Source organism: Babylonia areolata, chromosome 10 (assembly GCF_041734735.1).
Source record: "Babylonia areolata isolate BAREFJ2019XMU chromosome 10, ASM4173473v1, whole genome shotgun sequence".
Classification (NCBI taxonomy): domain Eukaryota; kingdom Metazoa; phylum Mollusca; class Gastropoda; order Neogastropoda; family Buccinidae; genus Babylonia; species Babylonia areolata.
The window spans coordinates 32,071,986-32,086,024 of NC_134885.1; the positions used below are offsets into that span (position 1 = coordinate 32,071,986).

Below are 14,039 nucleotides of genomic sequence, written 5' to 3' on the forward strand. Positions count from 1 at the left end.
CCCCGTTAAACAACAGGGAGGGTTTGCAGACCCCCTTTCGTCTGTCTTTCGTGGAGGTTCCCTGGTTATTTAATTATTTTATTTTATTTTTAGCGATAACCGCGTGCACATGCGCGCCTCTATTTCCTGTCCAGGTCACCGAAAGGTTAAGATTTTGTCATGGGTATCGCTGTTCTGACGAAAGAATATTGAACATTTTCGGTGACTATTTTTGCACGTTTGCAAGATATATTTGGTTTTATGATTACAGCCACTATTTGGTTTTAGTCTTCAATGTTTATTCTGAGCGTGTTTCTTGTCACATCTCTGCCATTACCTATTCGAACTGATCCATTCACAAACTGTGCCGAAAAGCTGTCCGAACAAAGGCAGTGCAAACGCAGATAGTTACGGTGGTGGGCTGCCCTTAACGTCATAATTATGACCCACTTCTCGCTCTGCAAGCGACGAAAGTTCCCCCACGAAAGCGGGCCTGCAAACCTTCCCTAGTACTCAAGATCTGCAGCTTCTTGCGGATCAGATTAGCAGCAGCTACGATGGAAACATTTGACTAACGATCAGTTGGCGCCAAGAGGACAAAGAATCGTGTGAGCGCTGAACAACCAGTACCAACTAATGTCTTCATTAACTAGAAAAAAAAGTTGAGGAAGAAGAACATTCTACTGACCTCGACGACAATTCCATCTCGCAGCACCAGTGATTTAGACCATAGATTTTCGAAATGTCGGGTTGCAAAGGCAGCAGTACCTTTTAACAAACTCATCAACATATCAGGCAACAAGAAGTTTTCTATGAGACTAAAGCTAATATTCTATAATTTGACTCAAATGTATATCTACTACCTACGCTCCTCTACAACTGTGAATTTTGGAAACTAAAGACTACAAAGGAGAAGAAAAAACAAACAACCAACAACAACAAAAAACACAACGGAATGATGCCTTTGACACCCCCCCTCCCCCCCCAAAAAAGCACCAACCCAAGACTCCTGGCATCAAATTGCGTGATTTTATCTTAAAATGAAGAAGATCCCATTAGCCTCTCGTGCCAACCATCATCTGCAAACGACGGCTCTGCTGACTGGTACACGTACTGAGCCCCCACCCCCACCCCCCGCTCCACCTCTGGCCCCCCCTCACCCGCCTCCCACCCCCCATCCCCCCGTGCCAAGCCGTGAACTGGACACCCAGAGACTGGAGGAGAAAGAGAGAGGGCTCAAGACGAACTGGCGGCAAACAGTGGAGAGAGAGACCTCAGACTTACCGACAGACGATGGAGTGACAACCAGGACCGTGCAAACTTTGCTTTGTTAGTGTTAAGAATGTTCCTTAGCACACGATGCGTGTGTTGTGTGTGTAATCAAAACTTTTAATACCCGTCGTATGAAAATGTCATTTTGCCACTCCATATTTGTAAGTCAGGCATTCAACGTTTCCTCTCTCTCTCTCTCTCTGTGTTTGTGTGTGTGTGCGCGCGTGTGTGTGTTCCTACGTGTGTGTGTGTGTGTGTGCCTACGTGTGTGTGTGTGTTCGCATGCGCTTGCATGTGTCAGCACCTACCTCCCCAAACTGATACCTCTGGTGAGCCGCTTCTACTTCCGGTACCTGTACGCGCGCATCAGCGAGTGTATCGACAGCAGTCACAAGATACAGAGTCTTGAGGGTCTGCCGAACCACTACGTCATGGAGTGGGCCATTGCCAGGTATATCTTAATCCTGTTTCTCTCTCTCTTTCTCTCTGTGTCTCTCTCTCTTTCTCTTTCTCTCTGTGTGTGTTATGTCTGTCTTCCCTGACAGCGAAGAACTTTGACACACAGCACTGTCTGTGTCTCTGTTTAACTTCCCTGACAGAGAGAACTTTGACACACAGCACTGTCTGTGTCTGTTTAACTTCCCTTACAGAGAGAACTTTGACACACAGCACTGTCTGTGTCTCTGTTTAACTTCCCTTACAGAGAGAACTTTGACACACAGCACTGTCTGTGTCTCTGTTTAACTTCCCTTACAGAGAGAACTATGACACACAACACTGTTTAAATTCCCTTACAGAGAGAACTTTGACACACAGCACTGTGTGTGTCTGTTTAACTTCCCTTACAGAGAGAACTTTGACACACAGCACTGTCTGTGTCTGTTTAACTTCCCTTACAGAGAGAACTATGACACACAGCACTGTCTGTGTCTCTGTTTAACTTCCGTGACAGAGAGAACTTTGACACACAGCACTGTCTGTCTGTTTAACTTCCCTTACAGAGAGAACTTTGACACACAGCACTGTCTGTGTCTCTGTTTAACTTCCCTGACAGAGAGAACTTTGACACACAGCACTGTCTGTGTCTCTGTTTAACTTCCCTGACAGAGAGAACTTTGACACACAGCACTGTCTGTGTCTCTGTTTAACTTCCCTTACAGAGAGAACTATGACACACAAAACTGTCTGTTTAACTTCCCTTACAGAGAGAACTTTGACACACAGCACTGTCTGTGTCTCTGTTTAACTTCCCTTACAGAGAGAACTTTGACACACAGCACTGTCTGTGTCTCTGTTTAACTTCCCTTACAGAGAGAACTTTGACACACAGCACTGTCTGTGTCTCTGTTTAACTTCCCTTACAGAGAGAACTATGACACACAACACTGTCTGTTTAAATTCCCTTACAGAGAGAACTTTGACACACAGCACTGTCTGTGTCTCTGTTTAACTTCCCTTACAGAGAAAACTATGACACACAACACTGTCTGCTTAAATTCCCCTACAGAGAAAACTTTGACACACAGCACTGTCTGTTACTGTTTAACTTTCCTTACAGAGAGAACTTTGACACACAGCACTGTCTGTGTCTGTTTAACTTCCCTTACAGAGAGAACTTTGACACACAGCACTGTCTGTGTCTCTGTTTAACTTCCCTTCCAGAGAGAACTTTAACACACAGCACTGTCTGTCTCTATTAACTTCCCTGACAGAGAGAACTTTGACACACAGCACTGTCTGTCTCTGTTCCCTTACAGAGAGAACTTTGACACACAGCACTGTTTAAATTCCCTTACAGAGAGAACTTTGACACAGCACTGTCTGTGTCTCTGTTTAACTTCCCTGACAGAGAGAACTTTGACACACAGCACTGTCTGTGTCTCTGTTTAACTTCCCTTACAGAGAGAACTTTGACACACAGCACTGTCTGTCTCTGTTTAACTTCCCTGACAGAGAGAACTTTGACACACAGAACTGTCTCTGTCTCTGTTTAACTTCCGTGACAGAGAGCACTTTGGCACGGCACTGATGGAGCTGCAGAGCTGGTTGAGCAAATCGGGCTGCCTTGCCCACTTCCCCATATTCTGCCGCTTCGTGAAGAGCGAGGACGTGTATCTCAGCCCTGCTTACGGCAGGGACACTTGCTACATCAACATCATTATAGTCAGGTGTGTACGACTTAGCGAATAGCTATTTCTCTCTCTTTCATATTATTGTTTTTTTGGTGTGTTTTTTTAAAATTCCTATTCACACAACTATTTATACACACACACACACACACACACACACACACACACACACACACATATACATATGTATACATACATACACACACACACACACACACGCGTGCGCACGACGCACACAGACTCGCACACAGATATATATATATATATATATATATATATATATATATAGATAGATAGATAGATAGATAGATAGATAGATCTAATATTTTTTCAATGAATGGGAATAAACAAGGTATATAAAATGCCAGACACCCAGTGAGCATGTTCCTGAACAGGAAGGAAAGAAACATATTTTTTTCAAAGAGTAGAAAGGATAACTTTGCCAGTTCGACCTTCTTTATGTGCATCGGTTTTGTTGTTTTGCTGTTTTTTTTGCTTGTTTGTTTGTTTTTGCTTTTTTGGATCAATTTTTTTTTTTGATGTTTAGTTACGATGTGCCGAAAAGACAGTGAAATAGAAAAAAAAGAAAGAAAAAAAAGAAAAACTTGCCCTTTTACTTCTTGTTAGTTTGTTGGATTTGTTGTCGTTGTTGTTGTTTTGGGTGTTAATTGTTTTTCGGGGAGAAGGGGTGGAGTATGCTGAAAGATGTCTTTTTCATTTTCTCGTCAGTTACCTTTATAAATCTAGACATGGTCATTGACTAGTGCCTTTTAACAATACCTTATTTACAATTGCAGAATTCATCAGCGTTGCAACCAGTGTCGTTTCTTGTTTGTTTGTTTGTTGGTTGTTGTTTTTTTGTTTTTTGTTTTTCTTTTTAATAATGTTTTTCTATCAGAGGAACCTAATGTTTTTGTTTGTTTTATTTCAAGACGCCTGTTTAACGTGTATGATAATAGCCGGTAGAGTCCGACTATGTCTGTCAGAACAGCAGAGGAAACAACTGCTGTCCCAACTAACTTGGCTGGAATTTGACCACAGTGGAGAGTGTCTTGCCCAAGTTACATCCACACTCTCTCGGCCAAGAGCGTTTTAGGGCAGTTGGCATTGGGGACGGCCCCAAAATGCCAGCTATCTCCCCCAAGGCTGCAGCACTAAGAGCCAGTGCATGACGGCGGCCTCCTAGCTTTAGAGTCATAGTCGTCATGGCGGCCTCCTAGTTTTAGAGTCATAGTCGTCATGGCGGCCTCCTAGTTTTAGAGTCATAGTCGTCATGGCGGCCTCCTAGTTTTAGAGTCATAGTCGTTATGAGTCATAGTCCTCACGGCGGCCTGTTGGGTGGGTGGAGGGAGAGTGGGTGGAGGGAGGAGGGCTGTGTCGGGTGGATGGAGGGAGAGTGGGTGGAGGGAGGGGGGATGTGTTGGGTGGGTGGAGGGAGAGTGGGTGGAGGGAGGGGGGGGCTGTGTTGGGTGGGTGGAGGGAGGGGTGGCTGTGTTGGGTGGGTGGAGGGAGTGGGGGCTGTGTTGGGTGGGTGGAGGGAGAGTGGGTGGAGGGAGGAGGGCTGTGTTAGGTGGGTGGAGGGAGAGTGGGTGGACGGAGGGGGGGCTGTGTTGGGTGGGTGGAGGGAGAGTGGGTGGAGGGAGGAGGGCTGAGTTGGGTGGGTGGAGGTTGGGGGGCTGTGTTGGGTGGGTTAAGGGAGGGGGGCTGAGTTGGGTGGGTGGTGGGAGGGGGGCTGTGTTGGGTGGGTGGAGGGTGGGGGAGGGGGGCTGTGTTGGGGTGGGTGGAGGGAGGGGGGGCTGTGTTGGGTGGGTGGAGGGAGGGGGGGCTGTGTTGGGTGGGTGGAGGGAGGGTGTTGGGTGGGTGGTAGGAGGGTGGGTGGAGGGAGGGGGGCTGTGTTGGGTGGGTGGAGGGTGGGGGAGGGGGGCTGTGTTGGGTGGGTGGAGGGAGGGTGGGTGGAGGGTGGGGGGCTGTGTTGGGTGGGGTGGAGGGAGGGTGGCTGTGTTGGGTGTGTGGAGGGAGGGGGGGCTGTGTTGGGTGGGTGGAGGGTGGGGGGCTGTGTTGGGTGGGTGGAGGGAGGGGGGCTGTGTTGGGTGGGTGGAGGGAGAGTGGGTGGATGGAGGGGGGGCTGTGTTGGGTGGGTGGAGGGAGGGGGGCTGTGTTGGGTGGGTGGAGGGAGGGGGGCTGTGTTGGGTGGGTGGAGGGAGGGGGGCTGTGTTGGGTGGGTTGAGGGAGGGGGAGCTGTGTTGGGTGGGTGGAGGGAGGGGGGCTGTGTTGGGTGGGTGGAGGGAGGGGGGCTGTGTTGGGTGGGTTGAGGGAGGGGGAGCTGTGTTGGTGGGTGGAGGGAGGGGGAGCTGTGTTGGGTGGGTGGAGGGAGGGGGGCTGTGTTGGGTGGGTGGAGGGAGGGTGGGTGGAGGGTGGGGGGCTGAGTTGGGTGTGTGGAGGGAGGGGGGGGGGGCTTTGGGATGAGCAGCATGGATGATAATGGCGCAGCCCAAAATAACAAGAAAGAAAGAAACAAACAACGCTGAATTAAATGTAAGTTGTTGTTGTTGCAGGCCCTACGACATGAGGACGCCTTTTGAAGAGTACTGGGAGGCCATTGAGCGGATTGTGGCCCCTCTTGGCGGGCGACCTCACTGGGCCAAGGTCAGTTCAACTTAGCTTTTTTTTCTTCCTTTTTTTTTCCTTCCTCACCATAGATCTATACCAGCAGCATTTGTGTTTGTATTTTCCTGTCACAGTAGATTACGTGGTGTGGTGGGGCAAGAATGGATGTGGGTTGCTCTTGAATTCCTTGGGAGAGTGTGTTGTTATCGCTACAGTCCTGCTCCACACTTTAAATTCTGTCAGTAAGTTATATGTGTGTATGTTTTCCTTTCAAAATGGGTTGTATTCGATGTTTTAATTTTTTTGTGCTTGGGACAACTGCTTTTCTGCTGTGGGTTGTGTTAACCAACGCTGTCTCGCAGTCCCACGCTTTTTCTCACTTTTCGAGAAAGCGTGAGATTGTGAGAAAGTTATTTCCCTCCCATGCTTACTCCAAGTGTGTGATAGATCTTGGGAAGTCCCCCTTATTTTAAAGCCTGAACCGGACTATAAATGGCGGGCGATTTGAATCAAGCCAGTTTCTCACCAGAGTCTGACACTGTGACGTCGGTGAAGGTTTATTCAAAATAAAAGCTTAATAAAGCTACGGTTTGGCTTCATTTATGGCAGAGAGCGAGATTTGCCTAGCAGCTTCCAATCTAGACCTGAATTGACTTTGGAAAGTACAAAATGTGTCAGCTACACGTAATACAAAATTTGAATGCAGAGAAAAGTGGCGGAGCTAGAGCCGTTTGTGTTTGCGCTAGACGTGTCTGTCAGATAAAAATAGCACCAGCACGTGGTACTGTCCGGTGAGAATTGGAAAGCATGCAGACAGCCCCTCGACGTTGGCAACCGTAAACGACCACATTGTGTGGCAGGAGTACACGGATATCTTTCTCCGCTAACAGTGAGTCGGTCTTTGTTTTGCTTTCACCTCCCACATGTTTACATTTCTACCGGACACGTGCTCGCGCTTTTTATAAACTCCGCCCCTTTCCCTTTTATGGATAGGCTCTAGTGCGCATGCGCAACCGAAACCTTGCTCTCGGGAGTTAAGACTTTAATGGAAAAAAAAATTTGTTCGTCATTGGGATTGGTTTCTTGTCTTTTCTCAACACAAATCTTTAGAGGAAAATGAGAGAGAGAGAGAGACGGTGGTGGTGGGGGGTGGGGGGTGGGGGTGGGGGGGGAGCATGACAACAACGATGATGATGATGATAATGACGTCAGAGAAGTCATCGACAATGATGACACTGAAGCTGACATTGATAATATTTTCGTATTTCACATGAATCGACCTCAATAGCAGACAACAAAAATGAAGGCAATTTGCATGGCTCAGTTAAAAACTTATACCAAGGCTTGGCCCGTATCTTTCCCGAGGGATGTTCAAAGAAAGTGTGGGAGGGGAACGACCATTCTTTGTCGCAATCCTACACTATACTTTCACTCAAAGTGAGAGAAAGCGTGGGGTTGCGTGAAAACCTTGGCTAACAGGGGGAAGCGAAAAAAAAAAAAAAATCCCGTTTCGTAAGAGAGACACGAACGAAGAGTCATCACACCCTAATAGGACACATGTATCCACTGAGCCACCACTGCCGCCCACCTGAGGGAAGCAGTTGTAGCAGGCATAATATATATATGTCTGTAGTAGTAGTAGTGGTGGTGGTAGTAATGGCTAGAGCTGTTGATGTGTTCATCACATCACCAGTTTCTTTGTGTTTCAGAGGGAGGAGTGGTGGGCTGTCACAATACTTACTGGATTGATTGATGTGTTTTTGGTTCAGTCCACATAGTCCACAAGGCCTACATTACATCCCCACCACCCCCAGAAACGTTATAGACCTGTCATAAAATCTGTGTGTGTGTGTGTGTGTGTGTGTGTGTGTGTATGTGTGAGTGTGTGTGAGCGCGTGTGCGTGCGTGTGTCTGTTTGTGTATGTGTGTGTGTGTGTGTGTGTGTGTGTGTGTGCTGAACTCATTTTTACATGCTCTCAAGAAATAAAGTGGGAACATACAAGAGTATGCCGTTACCAACCTTAATTGTGAAACAATGGACAAAGATATTTCATTTCTTCATGTTTAATCTAACAGAAAGGAGCCAAAGAAGAAAAAAAGGGAAATAAAAGGAAACAGAAAAAAGGATGCTGGTTTCTTTGTAAATGAATGTATAATCTATGTCGGTTTGAGAATGCGAGAAGGGTACCTTTCCTTATGTCAAGGGCTGTAAATCTCGTGTATCCTTACTTTTTTGTTTCTCTGAAACATGAGTTCAATTCAGCATAAACCAAAGAAAATCTTTTAAGAACAGTCTACATCATTCCAGCTTGTGACATTGAACCTGTTTTCCACGTCGAGTTCAACTCAGCACAAACCAACGAACGTCTTAAAGATTAGTCTACGTCATTCCAGCTTGTGACATTGAACCGGTTTTCCACATTGATTTGTGTGGCGATTCTCTGTCCCCCAGGATCATGGTTACGGAGGCCAGGACTTCGAGAGGCTCTACCCCAAGTGGGGCGAGTTCTGCAGACTGCGCAAGCGGCTGGACCCAAACGGGATGTTCCTCAACACTCACCTCGAGCGTGTCTTCGGCAAGCATTCTGGATCCTCCGCCTCTTCTCGCTCCACTCAAGTCTAAACAACACCTACCGGCTTTTTTGAGGATGCTTGGGGTCTTCTTGTGACAACTCCTGTCTTTTGAGGATACTTGGTGTCTATTTGTGACATCTGCTGGCTTTTTTTAGGATACGTGGGGTCTTTTTGTAACAGTTACTGTCTTTTGAGGATACTTGGGGTTTGTTTGTGACAGCTACCGGCTTTTTTGAGGATACTTGGGGTCTTCTTGTAACAGCTACTGTCTTTTGAGGATACTTGGGGTCTGTTTGTGACAGCTATCGTCTTTTGGGGATACTTGAGGTCTGTTTGTGACAGCTACTGTCTTTTGAGGATACTTGGGGTCTTGTAACAGCTACTGTCTTTTGAGGATACTTGGGGGGGTGTTTGTGACAGCTACCGGCTTTTAGAGTATACGTGGGGTCTTCTTGTAACAGCTACTGTCTTTTGAGTATACTTGGGGTCTGTTTGTGACAGCTACTGTTTTGGGGGGATACTTGAGGTATGTTTGTGACAGCTGCCATCTTTTGGGGATACTTTGGGTCTGTTTGTGACAGCTACTGTCTTTTGGGGATACTTGAGGTCTGTTTGTGACAGCTACTGTCTTTTGAGGATACTTGGGGGTGTGTTTGTGACAGCTACCGGCTTTTTTGAGGATACTTGGGGTCTTCTTGTAACAGCTACTGTCTTTTGAGGATACTTGGGGTCTGTTTGTGACAGCTGCCGTCTTTTGAGGATACTTGGGGTCTGTTTGTGACAGGTACCATCTTTTGGGGAAACTTGAGGTCTGTTTGTGACAGCTACCGTCTTTTGGGGATACTTGGAGTCTGTTTGTGATAGCTACCGTCTTTTGGGGAAACTTGAGGTCTGTTTGTGACAGCTACCGTCTTTTGGGGATTATTGGAGTCTGTTTGTGATAGCTACCGTATTTTTAGGGATACTTGGGGTCTTCTTGCCACAGCTACCGTCCTTTGGGATACCTGTCTTCCACTCAAGCGTAACTTACGGCTGCTGAAGTTATCAGTATCAAAGACGACTGGAAGCGTTTCTTGGGGAACTCGATACAAAAACACATTTTCAGAATGAAATTCAATCCCTCCCGACCCCCACCACACCCACCCCCCTTCTTTTTTCCCAACCTCGCGCAACGAACACGGAGTGTGGCTGCCTATATTGAGGGGAGTAAAAACGAGAGAACACTTAAAAAAAACCCCAAATAAAACGCCGCTGGTGGTAGATCTGAGTGATAGTGGGGTGTCACAGCATGAGAAAGAAAACGGAGAAGAACGGAATTATATATTAACAAGATGATTTACTATATAGAACAGACAGCGTCGTCTCCCCAGCTTGAACTATTCAGCACAGCACAGGGCCAAGAACAACGTTGGCGCGCTCTTGCATGGGCAGCATCAAGGACACTGGTAGAAGAGGAAACGTCGCCCGCAGCAAGGCTCAGGCAGCCCAGAGAACGTCGCCACAGAGCAAGTTGTTTGCCCGTGGAACATCAGCAGACTTGCAGTGAGTGCCCTTGTGTGCTCACGACTCTGCAAAGTCCACACCAGGCCTGCAGAGCCACTTCCGTGTGTAGAGAAAGTCTTCCGAGTCATGTCTTCTTTGAAACCGAGTGACAAAAATTCTTCTTGTTTTTGTTCTTGTTCTTGTTGGTCTTGTCGAAGTTGTTGTTGTTCTTTCTTCTTCTTCTCCTCCTCCTCCTTCTTCTCCTCCTCCTTCTCCTCCTCCACCTCATCCTCCATCTCCTCCTCCTCCTTCTTTTTCTTCTTCTGTTACAGGAATCTGTTAATAATGAAAATGTTATGCGTTATACTCTTCGAAAAGGAATGTACATTGTTACAACTGAAATGCTAAAAGGTGACATGAAGCAAAATTATGAGTATAGTTTACAAACACAAATCAAAGTTGTAAATAGCGGTGGTTATTGATATTAGCATTATTATTATTATTATTATCATTATTATCATCATCCTCACATCATCATTATTATGATCATTATTTTGGTGGTGGTGGTGGTGGTGGTAGTTGTTGTTGTTATCATTATTATACAGCAATATGTTAAATAATGAAAATATTAGACCAATTGTTGGTGAAAAAAACCCCACACACACAAAAACAAGCCAGCCCGACAATAACCAAGAAAAATCATGTCAAAACCGAAATACTAAAAGGGTGACCTGAAGGAAAATGGGTAGCAGAGTTTACAGAGACATGTCAAAGCTGAAAAACAATCAGTCAGTCATGATTTGATCCGGACACTACGTGCCAATGCTCTTCTATGATGCGCTGTTGTTGCAGGACCACTTTATAATTAATATCGGGGACGTTACAGGAATCGCTTTGAATGTCTGTCTGTCGGTCGGTCTGCGCGTAAATAACAGCTCCGCAAATCCACATTTTTTTTTATCTGATCAAGCTCAGATCTGGTGCTTACTGACTTGCTTTAACGTCTTCTCGACGAAAACTGGCTTATGCATTGCTGATGAATTTCATTGTTTCTGTGCCTCCTTTTTGAAAACACATGACAAAAATGTTTGTCTACATACTATAGAACCCACCCAAACTCCATAAGATTATACTTATTTTTCTGAAAAAGAACAACAAAAACAAAGAGTCCGTTAGAATTGATAGAACTTTGTCTTTTGATAGGGAAAAATAGTCAAGTAGTATGGAAAATTTACAAATTCTAACGTTGATTTGTACATGCTTGATTGTTTGTGTAACGAATCGAATACTTAGGAAAATTGACTTGAAGCATTATTTGCTAGAGTTAGCTTTTGTTTTGATATTACTTTATATATATATATGGTGTGTATAAAGGATGTATGTGTGTACTGTTTCATTGACCCACGGGGCACGTGAAATGAAGTTGCTTTGCCTTGCCATGCCATACCTTGCCTTGCCTTGCCATGCCATGCCTTGCCTTGCCTTGCCTTGCCTTGCCTTGCCATGCCTTGCCTTGCCATGCCATGCCATGCCATGCCATGCCTTGCCATGCCTTGCTACTGTATTCTCGGTTATTATGCCATTTTTGTTTTATGCAGGCTGCACACGATGGGATATAGAACCCGAGGAAATGAAAACGATGTTACCGTTAGATTCGTTTAAAAAGCAATATGACAGAGACCTCCTTTACGTATATTTCGAGACAATAGTATTGTAGATTGTTCATATATGCTTTGATCGTTGTGTGCATTTTGCCTAGAAACGAGTTGAGAAATGTTGTTTTCTTGCCGGTCGTGGAATTATGAAATCATCAATTTTGAATTTACATATGTCAGTTTTTGTTAATACAAAGTGATCTTTGTGGTGCCCTTATCTGAAGCGCCAGTCTGTTGCTGTTGAGAGGGTGCAGAGAAGAGACACAGGGCTTGAACAAGAATGTAGGCACATGACTTGAAATGATCGATTAACTCGTCTAAAACGACGTTCCCTTAGGGGTAGAAGGATATGCGGTGATCTCACAAGACGTGGAATTTTATAGCGGTTATGTTGATGTGTCGTGGGATCAGTTCTCTCCACCTCAGTACAGTTCCACAAAAAAAGCCGATGAAAAAAAATGCACAACGTTCAAATACCAGTACAAGAAAAGTTTTGCTTCAGTAAGTCACAAATGTATTGAATGAACTGCCACCTCATCTAAAACAAGCATAATATTTGTATTTGTATTTGTATTTCTTTTTATCACAACAGATTTCTCTGTGTGAAATTCGGGCTGCTCTCCCCAGGGAGAGCGCATCGCTATACTACAGCGTCACCCATTTTTTGTATTTTTTTCCTGCATGCAGTTTTATTTGTTTTTCCTATCGAAGTGGATTTTTCTTCAGAATTTTGCCAGGAACATCCCTTTTGTTGCCGTGGGTTATTTTACGTGCGCTAAGTGCATGCTGCACACTGGACCTCGGTTTATCGTCTCATCCGAATGACTAGCGCCCAGACCACCACTCAAGGTCTAGTGGAGGGGGAGAAAATATTGGCGGCTGAACTGTGATTCGAACCAGCGCTCTCAGATTCTCTCGTTCCTAGGCGGACGCGTTACCCCTAGGCCATCACTCCACTAATTCAGTGGAATCTAAGAAAGTTTGGCGAATAAATAAAGTAGATAATGAAGCGTTGAACCTTGACTTTTATAAAGTATGATGAATAAATGAACTGGATTATGAAGGGTTGAACCTTGACCGAAATTTCTACCAAAATATGTTATGAAACAAAGAAGGGACTATTGACCTGTCCTCCTCCTCTTCGCCCTCCTCCTCCTCTTCCTCCTCCTACTACTACTACAGTGACGACGACGACTACTACTACAACGACGACGACGACTTTACTGTTGGACAAAAGTACTGACACACCTGCTTACATATGCATTAACCATTTTTGGCAGCTTTTATTTTCAATGGAATATATTGCAAAGTGTTTTGCTGTTTGACAAAATGCAAATCTGTTTAATCGGAAATAAAGATTCAGAACAAAACGCTGTCTGCTCTTGGATCTGACGTGTGTGCCTACTTGTGAATCATCACTCGCTTTTTCCTGGGTACATCTTTTTTTTCCTTTTCTTTTCATTGAGCATGCATTACATACACAGCAAACGCGTTAAAGAAATCTTCAAAATATAAAAACAACAACAACAAACTAACAAAAACCGAAGCAAAACAACCTTCAAATTCAGTTAACGAGGTGGCCGAGCATGCCACAAACGTGTTCTTCGTATAACTATTGTCAATAAAACAATAGAAAAATCCTTTTGTGACTGACCTGCTGTATGCCCCTGGCCTGCACGTGGATCTTTTCTATCCTTTCAGTGTTAATTCAGTAAATCAGTAATTCTTTTGTACCGTTCCCTTTTATAAGATACCACTCTGTTCAAACACACACGGCTACAAAAGTGGCGTCGCCGACAGGATAGATCCCACGACAGGATTTTGATCCACACAACACAATATGGATCCAAATTATTCTTTTTAATGTTTTAATCCTCTCATCCAAAAATTTAAACATTAATAAACCAACCCTTACCACTCAAAGGTTCATCACATATATATGCATTATATATATATATATATATATATATGCACAGAGAGAGAGAGAGGGCACTCATGAAGTTTCAGTGTATTGCTCCCTACCAAGTGTGTAAAGTCTTTACCGACAAATCGACCCATCGTAGCAGACAACAACATTGTTCAACCATGTTAAACACGGGACCTCGGTTTAAAGTCTCATCCGTATGACTAGCGTCCAAACCACCACTGAAAGTACAGCGGACCGGGAGAAAATACTAGCGTGTGCTCCTATTCCCTGAGCTACAGTGTACTTACAGCTTCATTCACGAATTAATTGTAACCTTTAACTAGATTATCTTGCAAATACAAAACACTAGAGTTTATTATCATTCTTTCAAAAATCAGAATGTTCACACTGGATGTTAAATGATCAGCTTTGATG

The 14,039-nt window shown here is 44.9% G+C and overlaps 1 protein-coding gene across 1 annotated transcript in view; it reads left to right on the forward strand.

Annotated features, from left to right (window-relative positions):
• LOC143286950 (L-gulonolactone oxidase-like) overlaps window positions 1-13,622 on the forward strand; it is a 36,250-nt gene extending 22,628 nt beyond the window's left edge. Inside the window, exons 9-12 of the mRNA XM_076594921.1 lie at window positions 1,553-1,702; window positions 3,258-3,419; window positions 5,936-6,026; window positions 8,440-13,622. Coding sequence (XP_076451036.1) covers window positions 1,553-1,702; window positions 3,258-3,419; window positions 5,936-6,026; window positions 8,440-8,610 — 574 coding nt within the window. The 3' untranslated portion in view covers window positions 8,611-13,622. The remainder of the gene's footprint in view (window positions 1-1,552; window positions 1,703-3,257; window positions 3,420-5,935; window positions 6,027-8,439) is intronic.
• The last annotated feature ends 417 nt before the right edge of the window (window positions 13,623-14,039 follow it).